General features: G+C 43.6%; 1 protein-coding gene across 5 annotated transcripts in view; it reads left to right on the top strand.

The window, feature by feature from the left end:
* Positions 1-348: 348 nt before the first annotated feature.
* The window catches only part of SMURF1 (SMAD specific E3 ubiquitin protein ligase 1), a 101,672-nt gene continuing 81,626 nt past the window's right edge, over positions 349-20,394 (top strand). For 3 of the 5 annotated variants that reach the window (XM_037507138.2, XM_037507142.2, XM_037507141.2), the window contains exon 1: positions 349-709. In XM_037507138.2, the coding sequence (XP_037363035.1) occupies positions 655-709 (55 nt within the window). In that variant the 5' untranslated portion in view covers positions 349-654. The remainder of the gene's footprint in view (positions 710-20,394) is intronic. The other 2 variants (XM_037507140.2, XM_037507139.2) reach the window with 1 other exon arrangement.

The following is a 20,394-nucleotide window of genomic DNA, read 5'->3' as shown; positions in this document are numbered from 1 at the left end:
GGCCGTCTCCGGAGCTGGAGCCCCGAGTCAGAGCCCGGGAAAATCAGCTCGCTTCTCTGAAGCTCACGCCCACAACCGCACCTCGGTCCCCTGCCAGAGCGAGCGCGGGGACGCACCCCCGTCTCCCGCCCGACTCCCCGCAACCAACCCCACAACCCTCACAGGCGGCGGGAAGCCCCGCCAGCCGCGCCACAGCGCGCGCGCCCTTAGCCGGCGGGCGACGTCGTCGCGCGGGCGCCCCGCCCCGCCGTGCCCCACGGGCGCGCGCACGCACGCAGGCGCGGGGGCGCACGGTCGGCCGCGCGCAGGGCCGGGCCGGCACGGCGGCGGGGGCGCGCGCGGCTCCGGGAGGCGGCGGCGGCGGCGGAAGCGGCGAGGGTGGCGGGCGTCCGGCTCTGAGGCGGCGGCGGCTGCGGCTGCGGACTGGGCTCTGCTGGGAGCGAGCGAGGGTCGGGGGCGCCGGGTCGAGCGCCGATCCCCGGGCTCGACCGTCCGCCCGCCGCCCGAACGCCTGGGCCGCGGAGTTCGTGTCCCGGCTCGGACCCCGGCGCCCAGCCCGGAGCCGTAACCTTGAGGCGGCGGCGGCGGGGCCGGGCCGGGCCGGGCCGGGGGGCGGCGGCGCTGGATCCGCGGCGGCCCGATCGTTGGCGGGAGATGTCGAACCCCGGGACGCGCAGGAACGGCTCCAGCATCAAGATCCGTCTGACAGGTACGGCGGCGGGGGGCCCACCTCCCCCCGGCGCCCGCCCCGCCGCGCCGCCCCCGGCAGCCCCGGGGCCCCCGCGGCGCCCCCGGCCCGAGGCGCCCTCCCCCGCGCCGGCCGTTGTCCCGGGACCCGGGCACCCCCCTGGGCGAGCGCCCTCGCCGCGCCGGCCCCGCCCCCTCGGCCCGGCCCCGCCCCCTCGCGGCTCTTCCCCAGGCCCCGCCCCCTCGCGCCGGCACCCCCGCCTCGCCGCCCCCGCTTCCCTCCGGGCCGCCCCCGGCCCCCGCCCCGCCCGCGGCCCCCCGGGTCCCGGACCCGCCCCTCACTCCCCCCGGCTCCTCCCCGCCTCGCCCCCCGCTTCTCCCTCGCGCTGCCGCCTCGCGCCCCCCACCCGCCGCCCCCCTTTCCCTCCCCTCGCCTGCCCCCTGCTTTTCCTCCGGCCCCGCCCCTCGCTGTCCCCACCTTCCCGAGCGCTCGCCTCCCCGCCTCCTCCCCACCTGCCCCTCGGGCCCGCCTGCCCTCGCCCCCACCCACTTCTCGCCCCCGCCGCTGCTCCCCCTTTCTCCCCTGCACGCCCCCCGCCCGCGGCCTGCTCGCCCCCGCCCCTCCCCGCGCCCCCTCCGCGCCCCCTCCGCGCCCCTCCCCGCGCCCCCTCCTCACTTTCCGCCGGCCCCGCCCGCGCCTCTCCAGCCCCGCCCCCGGCTCTGGCCGGCGCCGCCACCCTTCCCTGCAGCCCGAATCCCGCGGTCCTGGCTGTGGCTTCTCCGGCCGGTGCCCCGGCTTCCCCGGCCCAGACTCTTCCGTCTCGGGCACTTCCTTCCTCCTCCCGGCCGCCGTCCCCCGCGCTCGCCGCCCGGCCGCGGCCCCTTCCCCGCCCGCGCGGCGGCCGCGTTCTCGGGCTCCCCCTCAGCGAGCCGTCCCTGCATGCCCGTCCTCCCGGGCTCTGTGCCGCCTTCCAGGGCGAGCGCGCGGCCTCTGTGGGCCCGTGACGTGGGGGCTCGGGGGTGCCGCTGTGCGCCCCCCGCGGGCGAGCCGGCCTGGGCCGCTGCTGGCCGGGCCTGCCCCGCCCCTCCCCGGCCCCGCAGTGCTGCCCGCCGGGCCGGCGCGGGCTGCGAATACGGTTCTGCGGGGCGACTTCCCGCGTGTTTTCAGTTCCGGAAAGGAAATCAGTGCCGGCTAATCCCTGTCAAGGGTTTCCCCTGGATTTTTGTTAGGTGGCCTGTGGGCGAGGACTCCAAAGGCAGAGTCCGGTCAGCTCCTTGCAGTCAGAGAAAGAGCATTTTGGACTCTGTGGTAGATGAATAGCTCCAAATCATCGGTAAAGTCCGTGGAGAAACAATGGGTGATTGTTCTCAAACTAAAATTTTTTTGGAAGGTCCATATATTGCCTGATTCAATTTCTTCTCTTCAAGAGGAGGGGTGTGTGTGTGTGTATTAAAGATACCAGATCAGGTTATGGTCAGATTATGTGATCAGATCAGATAACAATTTGGATCCGAAGTCAGACCCTGGTTTTGTAAGTAAGGTGTATCCCAGGGATCTTTGCTCCTGGAGAAATACTATCCTATTTTCCAGGGCTGGTAGGAAACACTTCTCACTATGTAGATATAACATATACATTGTTATTTTTATGGTTACATAAAATCCACATTTTTGACTTTGTAATGCTTGTAAAACTTTAATTCCTGACAACTTTAATTTGGTTCTTATTTACAATGTGATCTGTAATTGACATCAGATTGGTTTCAGCTTTCTTATTAAAAGCAGAAGTAACTGATTTTGTGAGTTTTGGTAGAAATGTGATAGGTGTTTTAGTAGGGATAGGTTTAATTACAGTTTTTGTCAGGTGTTTGTGGGTTACTGAAATCTAGTTGGAGAGTTGGTCAGGGTATTTTCTTGGTGAAAGGAAGGGTTTGGGTTTCCTTCCCAAAATTATTCTGAAATCTAAGAACTTAGATGTTACAGGTGCAGAAGTGCTTTAAAAGGTGTTTGGATTACCTTTGGTAGGGAAGTTGTGGGTAATCAGTATTTTCCTGAAACATCTTTTCCCTTTCCTTCCTTGATGTTATTAATGGTCCGAGAGGATTGGGGTGTGGCCATCCCGTCCCAGGATTTAAAGTTTAGTAGTGATTGCGTGTGCATGTGATGCCACTGTCTGCTGTAACATCAATTTATGTGGGGGGGTCGTTTTCTGCCCCATCTTTAAGGTTGTTGGGGAAGTTGGAAATCCCTTAGCAGCTGTTTCAGAAGTTCTGCGCTTTTTGTTACAGGTTTCAGGAGTTATTTCCATGTGTGGTATTTGTGTTATTTGGAAAAGAAAAAGATTTTTAAAAATGAGGAATATTCTAATTAGTGATTACCACACAGAACATAATTCAATGCAAAGCGTGAAGACATTGGAGTTATAAAATAACGTTTAGAATTTTGGGATCCACAGCTGTGTATGGCGGTGAGTAGAACATTAGATTTGGAAGATACTTGATTCTGGTCATATTCCACCATTCACTGCCTGATATGGGACACATTGTTTAACCTTTTTGCCTCATATATAAGCTGAGCTTTCAACTCCGTTAACAAGTTCTGTTTCTCTTAATGATTTGGCTACCTGCTTATTCCAGATTACGGTTGGGTATTTATACTTTCTGTTAAGTCTCAATTCTGGTATTCAGAAATTTGTGTTAAAATAACACATTTGTGTTTGATTTATGTTAAATATTAATTTTGTGTATTGTTTGCATTTATGATTCCGCCCCTTTGCTGGAACTCTTTATTTTTGGAAAACTGTTGGTTACTATGTTGAACTGCTTGGGAGTATTTGTGTTTTTATTTAAAAGAACATAATTTTAATGAATGTCTTGGTGGTATTTTAGCAAGAAGATAGTTTTTGGATGCTTTCAGTAGTTTTGGGAGCATAATCAAATGATATTTGTTAAAGTGACATTTTAGAGTTCACTTTGGAAACATTTTTATTTTAAATTCATGCAGGACTTGCAAAACCTTTGTTCTTATGTGTTACACAAATGAATCCCAGATACGTGTTTTAGGCCACTTTGGGTAAAAGAATGGAATTTTGAGCTCCCAGAGTTCGATACTGCTCTTTAAGCAAATTAAATTGTATTCTAATGTTAGCCAGTTGATTGAAATACCAAATGTCTAAATTTTTCTACGCTCTGATGCCTTGAGATACTTTCAGACCTCTTATGTCTTTTGGATCATGACTGTATTGTGAAGAGAAAATTTCTAATTCCAAGCAGCGAAAGGGGAAAGAGGCCTTCCTTGAGGAGGCTATTTTTAAAGTTGTAACACATGTGATGTAAGACTGACTTGTGTTTTGGCATCTAGATGATGCTCTTGGGAGAAAATAGTTGGTGTAATAGCTGTTAATAACTTTTAATTGATCAATAATAGGTGACTTAACTGATCAGAAATAAAATTTTTCTTAAGAAAGTTGTAGAAAGCTGTTGAGTGCTGCCTTTGTTGAGTTGTTACCAGCAGAGAATGTCACTTGTGTAAGGCAGGAGTAAGTTTTGTTTTAACAACAGGTAACTTTGATAAGATGGATCCAGTCATCAGTTTTTCGCCACACTCTGCACTGTTTGCTTACCATTTTCCTTAGTGTTGGCCTCAAGTTTAAGAAGGTACAGTCAAGGCGTTAATTTCTTTGAGCTAAATTATCTAAGATCAAGTCCTCCTGCAAGACTTAAACTGCAGTTATACTTTAAGAGGAATCTCATTTTGCCAACTACAGGTTCTATTAATGATTTTATTTCTGGTTTGATCACATTTGTGTTAAGAAAAACCTGTTTTTCGGATCCATTTTTTTCCTTTTTAGTATATTGATCTCCCTGACTATAGAAATGAGACAATTCATATGCCTTACTCCTGTCTTTTTTTACATTTGCTGTGGTTTCTCAGACTAGAACTTTTACTTCAACTCTGTCAGAGTTTAAAACTCCTATTTTTGCAATCATGAAAATGTGTCTGAACTTTGATTCCTCCACCGCCCCCCTCCCCCTTTCCTCATCTACAAAGTTTCATTTTCTCTGGTCACTTTGTCAGATTCCAGTGTGGAACATTGGGTGAAAGGGGAAATTCTGGGTGCTGAGTCACTTGTGAAGAAGTATTTGCTCATGAATAATAATAATAATAATAATAATGAAAAGACAAGAGAGACTGATCCTTATATTTCCACATCAGCTCAATGAGCCAGTTAACTAGACTGGTTGTTTTGTAACACAACTGTGGGCACTGGTTAGAAGTTAAAATAACTGACTCTGCATTTTATTGAGCGGTGAGAGTGAAAGGGAAGTTCTGAAATGGGTGAAATAATATGGTATCTTCCTTAATGCTCTGATTTTCTGCTTGAGAAATCCTAACTGTTAGGATTCTTATTTGGACTAAAGTTTTGTAAATCCAAAACCATTTTAAAGGTTAAACATTTTTTAAATGCAGACTACAAATATGTGCGTGGGGGGGTTATGTGTGTGACTGAGTAACTTTAAGTGACTGGTTTGCTTGTTTTTTTTGGTAAGTGAATCTTACTGAGAAAAAGCCTCTAAATTAAATTGGCTTGTTGTCTGGGGCACTCACACTCCAAGGGACCGAAGTCCCTAAGGCCATTCTTGTTCTGGAAGAGCTAGAGAGCTATGTTTGAAAAACAAAAGCACATAGCTGTGTGGATATCTTTTTTCTAACATGTTAGGATTACTGTTGTATCTACAGATGCAATTTAATCCATTTAGATATTTAAACTAAGTAGAATGTTTTCATATTTCTGGATTAGATGGAAAAGACCCTCTTATTGTTTTAAAACAAGGCTTAAATAATGTACAATCAGTGCATCTGGTGATGCACCCCATGCTGTAATTCCAGCTGTGTTCACCTCCATTGCAGCTGAAAGGAATTCTAATTGGCTGAGGAATGTCAGCAACATCATGTATCACGGAGCTGAACCTATTATGCTGGCTGCTAGGTGATGCATTTCAGATGTTTTAAGCTCCTGACTCCAACTTGGAGGTTGCTTTCTGCAGTCTGGAGGAGAACGCTGTGAAGCTGTGGGTTGTAGCAGGAAGCCTTCTTGCTTCTTTGTGTGTTGGGCATTTGCTAAATTCCCTAAAGGCCAAGGTGTTTGCTTGTTGCTTAAACTCTAGGTTGGAAGTGAGAAGGTCTGAATTTTATTTCGATTTCACCAGAGTGCTACAGTGAAGACAGGTGGGTGGAATTATGACCTTTTCGTGCCTTGGTTTTCCTATCTGCAATGGCAGATACCTGCCTTTTTATATCTTATAAGGACTGGGTGAGGATGGATTAAATATGTTGATGAGTAGTTATGAATTATTTATTGAGCAGCACTAAATAAATACAGAGGCATAGATTCATCTTACTTATTCTTAAATAATCATGTAACTACTCAAGCTAATAATATACTTTGACACTGAAGAAATTCTATGGAACCTACTGATGATGTGGAAAAATACTAGAGAATGAACTGTCAGGCTCTCTATGCTTGCAGAAAGTTGATTAGAGAAAGTGTTACAAACCAAAGCCACCATCATTTTTAATTGTGAAACCACGGAAGCTTTCCCATTAAAATGAGGACAGGACAGGAGTGTATACAGCTGTTATTAACTAGAGAAAGAGATCAGAAAGTAGAAATCAAAATTGCTGTTATTTTCAGATGATATAATTCTATATTCTTAAAAATCCAAAAGAATCAGATGAAAAACAATTACAATTTAAGAAATTTTAGTAAAATAACTAGAAAATTTCTCCATGGTAAAATAAAATGGATAAAAATCGGTATGCATACAAGCTAGGAAAAACTATCTGCAGTCTATATATATGAAAATTAAAGTCTGTCTTCTTAATATATTAAGAACTTTCAATACCAATTAGAAAAAGGCCAGTAAAAAGAATAGACAATTCACAGGAAAGAAAATGAGGATACTCAAATCCTGTTCATACTAAACAAAATGTAAATAAACTAAGGTCAAACAGTTTTTCATCTAGCAAATTGGCAGAGACCAAAGGGTTTGAGAATGTTACCATACAAGTTGTGGGAAAGCAGAAATTCTTTCGGGCTGTTGTGTTGACTGAGAATATAAATTGCTATAAAAGAGTAAGGAGGGTAGTTTGGTACCATCAGATAATAAATATATATACACCCTTTAACGTAGCAGTTCTTTCCTTAGTAAGTTTTCTGACAGATATAATCACACACTTATGTAAAGTTTTATGTGCAAAAACTATCACAGTATTTTTTTAAATTATAAAAGAATGGGAAAATCTAAATGTACATTAATAGAGTACTAGTTAAATTATCCCCAGTATATCCATGGGGATATGTAGTTGTTTAAAAGAGTAAGATTGGGCTTCTCATTCTGATATGAACCATTCTCCAATATACATTTTTGAGTGTGTATGTGGGGGGAAGCACGATTCAAAAGAGTAGGTGTTGTACGTACTCTTTGAGTGATACATTTTAAAAAGCCAAAAAAAAAGGGAAAATTTATTGATAATACACAATATCACTGGAAGGGTACTGATGAAAATATTGGCTGGGATTTCTTTTAGGGAGACTTGGGGCCTGAGGGCACAAGTGAGAGAGACATTTTTTCATTGTACTCCTTTTGTACTGTTTAACTTCCCCTCCTCTCCCTACTCCCAGCATAAATTGCTTTTCAACAATTAAAAAAATATTAAAAATGAAGAATCTACAGGATGTGAGAAAAGAACTTCATAGAGCAGCTAGTACTGTACTTTAGTTGCCAGTAGTAAATGTTTTCCAATGTCAGGTTTCTGAAAATTCAAAATAATTGTTCCAAATATATTTTATTTTATTTTTTAAAGATTTATTTATTTATACAAGCACTGGGTACAGTCAGAAGCACAGGAGGGTGAGAGAATTCACCAGAGCCAGAGCGGGGAGCAGAACAGGCAGAAGGACCAAAGTACACTGCTGAGGGGAGCAGCGGGCGGCAGGAGAGGTCTGCGCGCCCTGTGGTACCCTCCTCAGGTGGCCGGGGAGCAGCTGGGGATCGAACTGGCGCTGCAGAGGCTGCGGGCAGCTTTGCAACTCAGCGCTCAACACCAGGGAGGCCCCCAAATATATTTTAAAGGACTAAATTAGCATCTAAGGACATAGTGCTATCTTTATGTGTATTTCCTTACCAGGGAGATTCCTGGGTCCCAGAGAGTAAAATACTTTGCGTACTTTGTAAGGCTGAATAAACTAATTTTCCCAGTGAAACCCCAAAGAGTTCTCCTATACATTTTCTCACTAGAGCCAAGATTTTGATCCAACCTCAGAAATGTTTTTTTTTTTTTTTAATGTGTTTTAATTTCTTGGCTTCAAAAACAGCATACAGTGCTTTGTTCTTTAAAAACACATTTTACATGGGAGTTAAGCATGATTTCTCTTGTCTTAAATGGACAACCATTTCATGTGCAGATACAAAAGCACTCAGAAGTACACAGTCTAACTAATAAATTCATATGCTTTACAATAATCGATAGTCATATGCTAGAGAAAGCTTACATTTACTCATGGGGTATTGATTTACTTCTTTGTGGGCTTTACTGAGGGTAATTCATACTTACAAAATTAGGCACCTTTTTTTTTTTTTTTTTTTTGTAAGGTAGGTTTGTTTTCCTCGATGTAAGGTTTGAAGCCTGTAGACACCTTAAGCTGCCCAAAACTTGCCCAAAAAAACCAAACAACATGCCTGAAACAGTCTCCTTGATTCCCTAAGAATCCCTGCACTCCAGTCTTCCCCATTTCATTAAGTCTACCCAGTTGCTCAGATGCATTGTTATTTTTCATATCTAATTTATCCTCCAGTCCTTGTTTTCCCTGCACTGCACCTTCTCGTCATCTCCCATCTTACTTTCAGGCATGATCACGTCTTGCTCGGACAGCTGCAGCTTGCCCCTTTTTACACGTTTCTTGCAAAGAGAACAATCATACAATAAACACCCAATAAACAAAACCTATATAGAGACTTAATACCTACCTTATAAGTTTGTAATTTACAAAAATAACACTCACTATGAGAATTACTAAGTTTTTGGACATTGTGAAGTGAAGATGTGCCTAACAATATTGGGGGGGGGAAAACCCTGGGGGAAAAAAAAAAAAGAAAACAATCATACAGTAGTATTATTTCCCTATTTCAAACATGTTAACAGATAAAAGTCCCCATTTTGGCTAATTTTAGAGTTGAAGTGGAAAGAAGTTTGCTGTTAACAATGCCCTTCTTCTGGCTATGGCAGCATCTGCCTCTTTGCTTCTGTGTTCACTGCCTCAGCTCGCTCCAGGAACTCTAGTGGGATGGCCAGTCATTCTTTGTCACACAGCCTTGAGCTTCTCACTCTCTGCTGTCTTAGGGGATGGTCAGTGACGAGTTTCATCGAGTACAATGATGGAGAGAGATCAGGAAACCAAACTGACCATGACTTGAAAGTGTCAAGAGGGCCTCCCCTGGTGGCGCAACAGTTGAGCGCTGGGCTGCGAGGCTGCGAGGTCTGCCCGCAGCCTCTGCAGCGCCGGTTCGTTCCCCGGCCGCCGGTGAGGGTCCCACCAAAATAAATAAATAAATAAATAAGATCTCAATTTGGTATAAAAGCATTTAAAAAAAAAAAAAAGTGTCAAGAATAGGAAATACAGTCTTCATGTCCAGAGCATGTTACATTAGTTTTTGTACAGGAACAGCACATTGATTGCCTCTGGATAACTCATGATTTTATCCTGCCCTCTCCTCCACACCCCTCTTTGGCTTTCTTTAAGCTGCCAACTGTGGTCTGTGCCATGGTACTTAAGTGATACCACCAGTTAGTTGATTGTTCATACTAAAAACCTCGGAGGTGTCTGCCTTGATTCCTTTCTTTCTATTCCTCTGGAAGTTGTCAGCTCTATCTTGTACACCATATCCTGACTCTTTCTTTTTCTTTTTTTTTTGAAGATTTATTTATTTATGCATACAAGCTGGGGTACAGGCCAGAGGATTCACCAGAGACAGAGTGGAGAACAGAACAGGCATACTGACCCAAGTACACTGCTGAGGGGAGCAGCAGGCGAGTCAGGAGAGGTCTGCCTTGCCATGTGGGAATCTCCCTGGCCGGCCAGGGATGGAACTCGTGCTGCAGAGGCTGCAGATTGCTTCCACAGTGCATTGCTTAACCCCTTGTGCCACCAGGGAGGCCCTGTATCCTGACTCTTTCTACATTGTTCCCACTCATTTGGATGCCTACAGTAGTCTCCTAAATGGCCTTTTTCTGTATATTGAAATATATATATATATAGAGAAGAAGGTGGTATATAGTTCATTGATATTTTATAAAGTAAATATGCCCAGCATTTTAGTCCCAGCTAAGGACAGTTTTGCCCCCCAAAGAACATTTGACAATGTCTGGAAACAGTTTTGACTGTCACAGTTTTGTGGGATTACTAGCAACTACTGGATAGCCATCAGAGTAGCTGCCTCACCTGCTGTCACAATAACCTATCTGCACAGTATCTATCACGTCATGACTTTCTTGTTGGGTTCATGATCTGTCCATGCAGCTGATGTTTGATCAACTATATTTTCTGTCTCTTCCTATATAATTTCCATGAAGCCAGGGGCCTGTCTGGTTTATTTCTGTGTTCCTACTGAATGTTGCTTGGCACAGAGTGGTATCACACTTGTGGAATGGAAGACTTGATCCCCTCCTTGACTGGGTGCCTGGCCACATCTGAGAAAGTGGTATATTAGGAGGCAGTGGTGTATCCAACTGGGAGAACATTTTTGCACCCAACACTAATGATAAAGGACTGATCACAAAAATCTGCAAAGAGCTGATGAGACTTAACAACAACAAAGAAAATAATCCAGTCAAAAAATGGGCAGAAGAGCTAAAAAGAAACTTCTCTGAAGAGGAAATGCGAATGGCCAACAGGCATATGAAAAAATGTTCAACATCACTTGTCATCAGGGAAATGCAAATCAAAACTACCATGAGATACCATCTTACACCAGTGAGAATGGCACATATTAAAAAAACTAGCAACAACAAATGTTGGCGAGGGTGTGGAGAAAAAGGAACTCTCCTGCACTGTTGGTGGGAGTGCAAACTGGTCCAACCACTATGGAGAGCTATGTGGAGATTTCTGGGCCTACTAAACATAGAGCTTCCATATGATCCAGCAATTCCACTCCTAGGTATTTACCCAAAGGACACAGAAACATCAATTCCAAAGAACACCTGCACCCCTATGTTTATAGCAGCACTGTTTACAATAGCTAAGCTTTGGAAACAACCCAAATGCCCAAAAATAGATGACTGGATCAAGAAGATGTGGTACATACACACCATGGAATATTACTCAGCATTCAAAAAAGATAAACACATGCAATTTGCAGCAACATGGATGGCGCTGGAAGGGATCATGCTTAGCGAAATAAGCCAAAAAGAAAAAGAAAAATACCGGATGGTCTCACTCATAGCAGGAATCTAGAAAACTTAAATAAGGGACCAGGAAAATGAATAACTATAAGAAAGTGAAAATCAAAATCAACAAAAAACTATGAACCAGAGACACTTTTTGGGGGGCGGGGGCGGGAGGGGAGGGATTGGGGTCAGAATGGGGGGGCTGCAATTGTATGGGGAATATAAAAATAAAATTTATTATTTAAAAAAAATAAATAAAAAAATAAAAAAAAAAATAAAATTATCCAACACCTAAAAAAAAAAAAAAAAAGGAGACAGTGGTGTATTAGGAGGCCACTTTTTTTTGGTTAAGATTTTATTTATACAAGAATTGGGGTGCAGGTGAGAATTCACAAGAGACAGAGCGGGAAGCAGAACAGGCAGATGAACTGAAGACACTGCTGAGGGAAGCGGTGGGCAGGGCAGGACAGGAGAGGTCTGCTGCACCATGTGGGTTTCTCCCTGGCTGGCCTGAAATTGAACCTGTGCTGCAGAGGCTGCTGACAGCTTCACAGCATGGCGCTCAACCTGCTGCGCCACCAGGGAGGCCCCAAGGAGGCCACTTCTTTTTGATCACGTTGTAAGAGAGTCTGGGGATTGGGCAGTTACAGACTGTTGTCAGTCAGGCTTAAGGTTTCTTTGACCATAAGACACCCTAAAGCAGACACCCTAGTCTGCTTTCTCTTGCACTTCTGGGCAATTCCAATGACTTGAACCAAACCCTGGAATTGTCTCAAGTCTAGAATTTGGCCCATCTTCATAGCCTTTGGTTCTCCGGACTTTCTCCCTCAAGGCTGTTGGAAAGAACTGGTTGGGGTAGAGGGTCATCCTTAGTTCATCCCTTGCCCATGGGATGCTTTGTGGTTGTAATCCTGAATGATGTTCCTCATTTTCCGCAGAGAGATTACCTAATGTGAGTGTTTGGGGGATGCCTGTGGTCAGGATTCTTTTACCTACCCTACCCCACAGTCATACCTCTATCTTCTGCCAAGTCTACCACTTCCCTCCCTCTCTTAATCCTGTTCTTTCTCTTCAAACCTCTTGGTTCCCTTGGCATTCAATTTGTAGCAGAAAGGGCCTCTTTTAGTAAAAGTGTATTTTCCTCCTTCTTCCCTTGTCTCCTTTTAGGTGCTTACTAAATGCTGTGAGAAATAGAGCCTTTCTTTATCTTGAATCTTTCCTACCAAGTCTCTTCACGCCCCTTGTAGGCTGGATGGGCACATCAGGCTGCAGTGTGCTTGTTTGTTTCTTAGATAATAAAGATAGTTACTGCTCAGGCTCGGTTAGTAGTTTGTGGCGTGAATTTTACTCTGCCTCCTCCAGTGACTCTCTGAGTTTTACTTCTTTCTTGTGTTTATAATACCATATTCCCTAGTACTGATGTTTATTAGTTTTAAAAACAGGATGTTCTCAGTTGTAAGTAGTAGAACACCTAACTTAAATTGACTCAATAGAAATCATGTTATTCAATAAGTTAACTAAAAAGTCCAAAAATCCTTTGCAGTGGCATGACAAGGACCCACATTCTTTCCATTTCTCAACCCATGACTTCAGAGCCATTCTTGGCTGTCTCTTTCCCATGTGTTCAAAACTACTGGCAGCTCTTGTGGCTATGTACTTCTAGCTTTAACCACCAGAAAAGTTAAAAGTCCACTTTCCTAATACCTCTTTCCTGGAGTTGAATCCTGTTTGATTGGCTTAATTTGAATCATGTGTGCATCTCTGCACCAACCTCTGGCTGCAATGATGGGGTGTGCTGGCTGGACAGTTAAGGTTCACCATGGAATCTAGTAATGGTGTTAGTTCCACCCAATATGTAGGGCACTTGAGGGAACAGGCAACCAAATATTTAGCCTTACCGTTGAAACAGTCATAATACTAGCTTTATGGATGCTAACATAAGGGTAGTAAGACTACCATTTAAAGCTTGTGTGGAAAAAAAAAAAAAAAAAAAAACAACCAGCAGTATGCCCTATTTGTAGTAGGGGGGATGCAGAAAATGGATTTTTATTTTTATTTATTTATTTTTTTTAGGAAATGGATTTTTATATAAAGTTTTTAACCAAGAGTTAGGAATGGTAACTTAACCCAACAAATTTGTTGATTTATATTACAGAATGTTTCTGAATTGTGTAGTGTTGTCTTATTTGGGACTGTTTCAACACTAATATTAAAATAAAATTCAGCTGTAGATTCTAGGAATGCATTCATACATCATTTCTTTAGAGATACTAGGGTATTTAAAAAAAAAGAAATACATGGTAATTTAAAATTGAATTCAGGGCCTCCCTGGTGGCACAGGGGGTTAAGACGCAGCCTGTGAAGCTAACTGCAGCCATGCAGCACAACTTCTATCCCCGGCCAGGGAGCTACCCGCATGGCGCAGCAGACCTCTCCTGACTCGCCCCCTACTCCCCTCATCAGTGTGCTTCAGTCATTCCACCTGTTCTGTTCCCCAACTCTGTCTCTGGTGAATCCTCTCACCACCAACCCCCACACCTCTGGCCTGTTCCCCAGTTCTTATATGCATAAATAAATAAATCTTTAAAAAAATTGAATTCAGATTGTATAGAAAGAAAAATTTGGTATTTATACATGACATAATTTTTATAAGATAAATGATGATTGAGCATTCCTTATAAAGATTTTGGATTAATATATCTGTTCTTCATATTTGGAGCTCTGTACTTTCATTCCTATATTCATAAAAAATGTCTTACAAGATGCTTGGCTGAGGGGCCTCCCTGGTGGTGGAGAGGGGTAAGATGCAACCTATGAAGCTATCCACAGACACTGCAGCTCTGCAGCACAGTTCAATCCCCCACTAGGGAGCTACCCACATGGTGTAGCAGACCTCTCCTGACTTGCTTGCTGCTCCCCTCAGTAGTGTATTTCAGTCAGTCCTGTTCTGCTCCCTACTCTGTCTCTGGTGAATCCTCTCACCTCCTGCACCTCTGGCCGTGTACCCCAGTTCTTGTATGCATAAATAAATCTTTAAAAAAAAAGATTCTTGGCTGATCTTTGAACCCATGCACCAAGGAATGGCTGGCTCTCTCAGACCCCCAAACTCTTCTCTCTGTGGTGTCAATGAGGAGGGATGGTTAAGAACTGGGCAGAAGCCAGCCTGTGCCTTATACAAGTGACCTCATCTCACACATTCCTCCCTCGGCTGTAATGGGGAAAGAGTAGAGCGACTTCAGAGTGTTGTGGGTATGAAATGAAATAACCCACATGTGTGTTAAGTGATCGATATGTATTAGTTGTTATTAACATTGTCATATTGCAGAGAATGTAAGATGACAGACTGACTAAAGGTCACACCACTGTATTATATACCACTAAAAATGAAATATTAGTAATTACACCATAATATGATTCATTTGAAAATTTCAGAGATGTTATAATATGAACAAATGCAGCTTAGAATCAGTGATATATGGTATATGGTTGCCTCTGTCTTGAAAGTCCTGGAAATTGTTTGCATATCCACAAATTAATGCCATCTGTTTTCAGTTTAAACATAACACAGTGTGATCTAAGTTTCTTTTCCTATTTTTTTTTGGTCCTAAACTTAGATTGGATTTGATCTCACGTTGCAGGATTGGCAGTTTAATAATTCTAATTCATTGTGTTTAATGATAGATTTTACAAGATGCAAGATAGACTTGGCAACTTTGGTTATTTGCTTTTCTTCAGCAATTAAGAAAACATTTAAGATATTTTTGAAAATTGTTAATATTGGTTGAGTAAATCTATTTGGAAGTTAAATACAGGTTAGCTTCCCAGGTTAGTGCCCAGAACTTTTTTGAATAGCACAAGTTGTTGGCAGAAAGCCTACTTGGGAAAATGCCTTTGATACACCCAAACACACTCAATTTAGAAGGGATAATGTTGATATCTGGAAGCTTGTGTGGTAGTTGATTTTCCACTGAAGTTTAAATGTGGATACTATGTTGTAGATTTGTGAAATAGTCACAAGTTATTTAAGTGCCAACTTGTAGTAAAAAGTTGTTGTGTAATATAATATTTTTTGCATAAATTTAGAAGTAAACCCTGTAAGGCCAGCATGTGGTGGTGCGAGGTGCTTTCCTTATGAAACCTGGCAGGTAGTATATGTGCTTGGGAAGGTAGAAATGTCTCGTTTTTTTAGGTCTATTTTTGAAACTAAAATTGAAATGAATTATGGCAGTCTTTTTGGAGGCTCGACCTGTTTACTTATTGCATTATTTATGGCTTACTTCATCGGCTGAATGTTAGTGGGATTCTGCTTTTGTCTAAGACAGCCACATGCCAAGGAGTGGATCCCCTGCTGGGTTGCTTTGTCCCCTGCATACCTGGCACGTGAAGTATTAAGTATTATCTGAGGGGGTCAATTATGATATTGGAAAAGATTGTACCCCATTGCAGCCCACATTTTATGCATGCTGAAACAGCAGTGTTGTTTTCTTTTTGGAAGCCCAGGAGGATTTGTTTGTTATATTGGGTTCAACTCAGCCATGCGCTCTCTATATATTTAGAAAAGGAGTTTTACTTTAGAAAATGGCACCTAAATTGAAATAGCGGACTTTCCCAGTGGTGCAGCAGGTTCAGCACTGTGCTGTGAAATGGTCCGCAGCCTCTGCAGCACACGTTCGATTCCTTTCGATTCCTGGCTGGCCAGGGAGAAACCGACATGGCACAGCAGACCTCTCCTTCCCTGCCTGCTGCTCCCCTCAGCATTGTCTTTGGTCCGTCTGCCTGTTCTGCTCTGGTGAATTCTCTCACTCTCCTGCACCTCTGACCTGTACCCCAGTTCTTGTATAAATAAATAAATCCTAAAGAAAAAATTGAGGACCTCTCCTAGTGGCGCAGGCGGTTGAGCGCAGTGCTGTGAAGCTGTCTGCAGCCTCTGCAGTGCCGGTTCCATCTCAGCTGGCCGGCGAGGGTCCCACATGCTGCGGCAGACCTCTCCTGTTGCGCCAGCTGCTCCCCTCAGCAGTGTATTTCGTCAGTCTGCCTGTTCTGTTCCCCACTCTGTCTCTGGTGAATACTCTCACTCTCCCGCGCATCTGGTCTGTACCCTGGTTCTTGTATAAATAAATAAATAAATAAATAAATCTTAAAAAAAAAAAAACCGAAATACCAGGAAAACTATTTCCAAAGGAGAGTTTATCAGCTTCAGTACTTTTCTTTTTGTTTTTGAAAATCTTTTTTCTTTACATGTTAATCAACTAAAGTACTTTTCCCACCACCTGTGTAGTAGTGATGTGTATATTGAGCATAGACACAAACCAGTCCAAGATCTCTCAGCAGCTTTTACAAAAGGAGATGATTATGTCAGTGTTACTCCAGGTGTTTAATTTCAGACAGTAGGAGTCAGGGATTTGTTGTTTCTCATTTTAGAATAGATTGGACTTAATTCAGGGTAAAAAAAAAAAACTCTACTAATTAATTTGAAGTATATACATCACAGCCTAAAAATTATTTTAGTGTTTTAAAATAGATAAAGTATGCATATGATATAAAAGGATATCCATTAAAATTAAATTTCCCTTCTTCCCTGTCCCTCATCTACCAGCTTGCCCCTGGAGAAGTAACTACTATTACCATAGTGTTGCTAGTTTCTGCTATATTCTTTTTTTTTTTTTTCCTGCTATATTCTTGTAAAGATTTTCTGTTCCCTTCCTTTTCCTACTCCCTCTCTCTCTTGCACTTGAACACAGATGGTTGCCTGCTGTATGCACTGTTGCCCACCGCACTGTTTTGTCACGTGATCTAGATTAGGAGTTTATCCATTTCCATACCTCCAGAACTGTCTCTGTGGTGTCAGCATCACTACTCAGTCACTGTCCATGTGCTCTTCAGCATTTTCCAGCTGTCTCAAAATTAGGTGTGACCTCAAGATTGGTTCTGGCTTGTGAACTGTGAGAGGTGATTTGTCCCGCTTGGGGGCTGCTTTGTCATGGAACAGCCTGCACTGGTGTCATGCCTGGAACCTCTATCAGCCTGTGTCCCTGAATGAGTATGTAGAGCAGAGAATCCCCGCTCCTACCCAGGCCCAACCTGTGCTGGACATGTAGTGATAGCAAGGACTAAACCTGTTATGTTAATTTGTTTTACATCATCTCCGTGTCTCCTGATTGAAGTAGCCTGTTTCTACTTAACAGCTATGAAATGCATAACACTTTGAATGAACCCAGTTTAGATTATCTGATAGTTTGTTAAAGAACAAGAAGGCATCTAATTAAAGAATAATCATTTCAAATAAATACTAGTGAAACACTTTTCACAGCAATGTATTGCTACATGAATAGGGCTTATCTTTCTGTAGATTTTTTTTTTTTAAGGAAATATATATCTATTGAAAAATATAAAGGGCCTCCCCGGTGGCGCAGCGATTGAGCGCTGGGTTGCGAAGCTGCCCGCAGCCTCTGCCACGCCGGTTCAATCCCCGGCTGCTCCCCGGGTGCTCCCCAGCCACCGGAGGAGGGTCCCACATGGCGCGCAGACCTCTCCTGCCGCCCGCTTATCCTCTCAGCAGTGTACTTTGGTCCTTCTGCCTGTTCTGCTCCCCGCTCTGGCTCTGGTGAATTCTCTCACCCTCCCGTACTTCTGACTGTACCCAGTGCTTGTATAAATAAATAAAAAATAAATAAATATTTAAAAAAAAAAGAAAAATATAAAGGAGAAATAAGCACTTTATTATTCCAGTGAGGCCTTTTTTTCAACGTTGTAGTTTAAAACCTTTGCATTAAAATTTGATGTATTTTTTTTTTCTTTAGTCAGATTATTTCTAAAGGACCTAATCCCCAAAGTCATATACACTAACCACAATCACATTGTTGAGCTAGTACTTAAGGATGAGCGGAGTATTGCAAAGATAGATAATATCTACCAGGAACTTTATATAGAACTTTAAAGACATCTGTTAAAAACAGTAAATATTAAAAGAAAAGATTGAAAGCAGAGCTCTGAGTGGGGAATTCTAACTGGCAGTGGTAGATCTGGGTGGGAGAGGGAAGGGCAGCAGTAGCACATGCAGAGTGAGACAAGAACAGAACCACATAAGAGATGCGGACAAGTGGAAGGAAGAGAGGGTACCGGCTTAGATGGTGTCTGAGATGAGGGCTCTGGGTTGCAATGGTGAGAAGCTGAAGAGCTTTGCTCAGAAAAGATGATACCTTCTAATTGTAGAGGCCAACTGTGTAGAAGGAGACCTTTCATGCTGAGAGAGCAGCACAGGATCCAGTGAGTGGACTAGGTGGCAGCTAAGAGCCAGGGCATTTGGATGCCTGGGTTCTAGACCTGGCGTGACCACTTTCTAGTGGTGGAAAGGGAGATGGGTGCTTTAGAGGAAGCCCTGGGAGACCTTTCATTGTCAGGCCTGCTGCTTCTGCTGCTGCTACTTGGAAAGGAACTTGGTAACAATGAGAACTATCTAATGAGGAAATAAATTAGGCCTCTTCACAGAGTAGTAAATGTTGTGTTACTGTGTTTATTCAAATACTGGGTGATAGTCTTTCTAGGGTGTTTTACAAGGAATCTTCTGTTGGGGCCAAGTTTAGACTAAATAGTCTACAAAGTTTCTTTTAACAAACATTTATTGAGTACTGCTCTGGGCTAGGTTGTCTGGCAAGTAGCTCTGGATATCAGGGAGGGGATAGAGACCTCAGTAAGGAAATACATATTACCCAGTCTAGTGTTGCTACAAAGTATTTTGGTCTATTCCAAACCAGAGGAGATAAGCAGGTTAAGCTCTATACTAAACCGTGCTGTCGATCTGGATAACATGCAGTGGGCATCCCATGGCAAATTGAGTCAACCCTTCCTCAGTAGCTCTTCATCTCTGGTTTATTGCAACATACTTAAAACCTTTTTAGAAGTTCTCTTTGGAGTCCTGCTGTGGTTCCCCCATTTTGAAGGGAAGTTGGTGTTTGTGTAGTGGTTTTTTTTCCCCTCCCGAACCCTCCCCCCCAGGGCTTCCATTTATAGTCAGACGCTATTTACAATAGTTTTGTGGGCAAATTAGGTGACACCTAAAGTGCACAGGGAGGCAGATCCTGTGGAAGGTCTATTTCCTTTCCCCATCCTGAGCTCTGCCAGGGTCAGTTATGCTGGGGCTCTGCTGCTTTCATACCTGAAGTGTGGAAGTCTACCCTAAAATATTCTAGAATGACAGCCTTCTGAGGACTAGCCTTAAAACTTCAGTGTTGGGGCCTCCCTGGTGGCGCAGCGGTTGAGCGCTGGGTTGCGAAGCTGCCCGCGGCCTCTGTGGCGCCGGTTCGATCCCCGGCTGCTCCCCGGCCACGGAGGAGGGTCCCACATGGCGCGCAGACCTCTCCTGCCGCCCGCTGCTCCCCTCAGCAGTGTACTTCGTCAGTCTGCCTGTTCTGCTCTCTCCCCTCTGGCTCTGGTGAATTCTCACCCTCCCGCACTTCTGACTGTACCCAGTGCTTATATAAACAAACAAACAAACAAACAAACAAAAAAACAAAACAAAACAAAAAAAAACTTCAGTGTTGGTTAAAAAAAAAAAACCACAATAAACCCTAAAACCAGTAGAAGAAAGGAAATAATAAAAATCAAAGCAGAAATAAATGAAATAGAAACTTTAAAAAAAAAATCCAAAAGATCAATGATACCAAAAGTTGATTCTTTGGTGAAAAAATAAATAAAAAATAGACAAACCTCTAGCCAGGCTCACAAAGGAAAAACAGGAGAAAGCACAAATAAATAGGATCACAAAGGAAAGAGGAGAAATCAACAGACACAGCAGAAACCAAAAGAATAATCAGAAACTGCTATGAACAGTTACATGCAAACAAGCTGAACAATTTAGAAGAGATGGACAAATTCCTACAACTTTACAATCATCCAAAGCTAGATAAAGAAAAAATAGAACACCTAAAAAGACCAATTACAAGCAGTGAAATTGAAATGGTTATCAAAACCCTCCCCCAAAACAAAAGCCCAGGACCAGATGGATTTACAAATGAATTCTACTAAATATTCAGAAATGAATTAGTGCCTGTCCTTCATAAACTTGTTTGAAAAATTGAGAAGGAAGGGATAATACCAAACATGTTCTATGAAGCCAACATTACACTAATACCAAAACCGAACAAGGGCAACACAAAAAAAGAAAACTACAGGCCAGTCTCTCTAATGAACACTGATGCAAAAATCCTCAATAAAATTTTAGCTGTCAGAATCCAACAATGAATCCATACGATAATTTACCAGGA

This window comes from Talpa occidentalis, unplaced genomic scaffold (genome assembly GCF_014898055.3).
Source record: "Talpa occidentalis isolate TD23 unplaced genomic scaffold, MPIMG_talOcc4v2.1 talOcc4.12, whole genome shotgun sequence".
NCBI lineage: Eukaryota > Metazoa > Chordata > Mammalia > Eulipotyphla > Talpidae > Talpa > Talpa occidentalis.
This window is presented reverse-complemented; position numbering and strand designations above follow the sequence as displayed.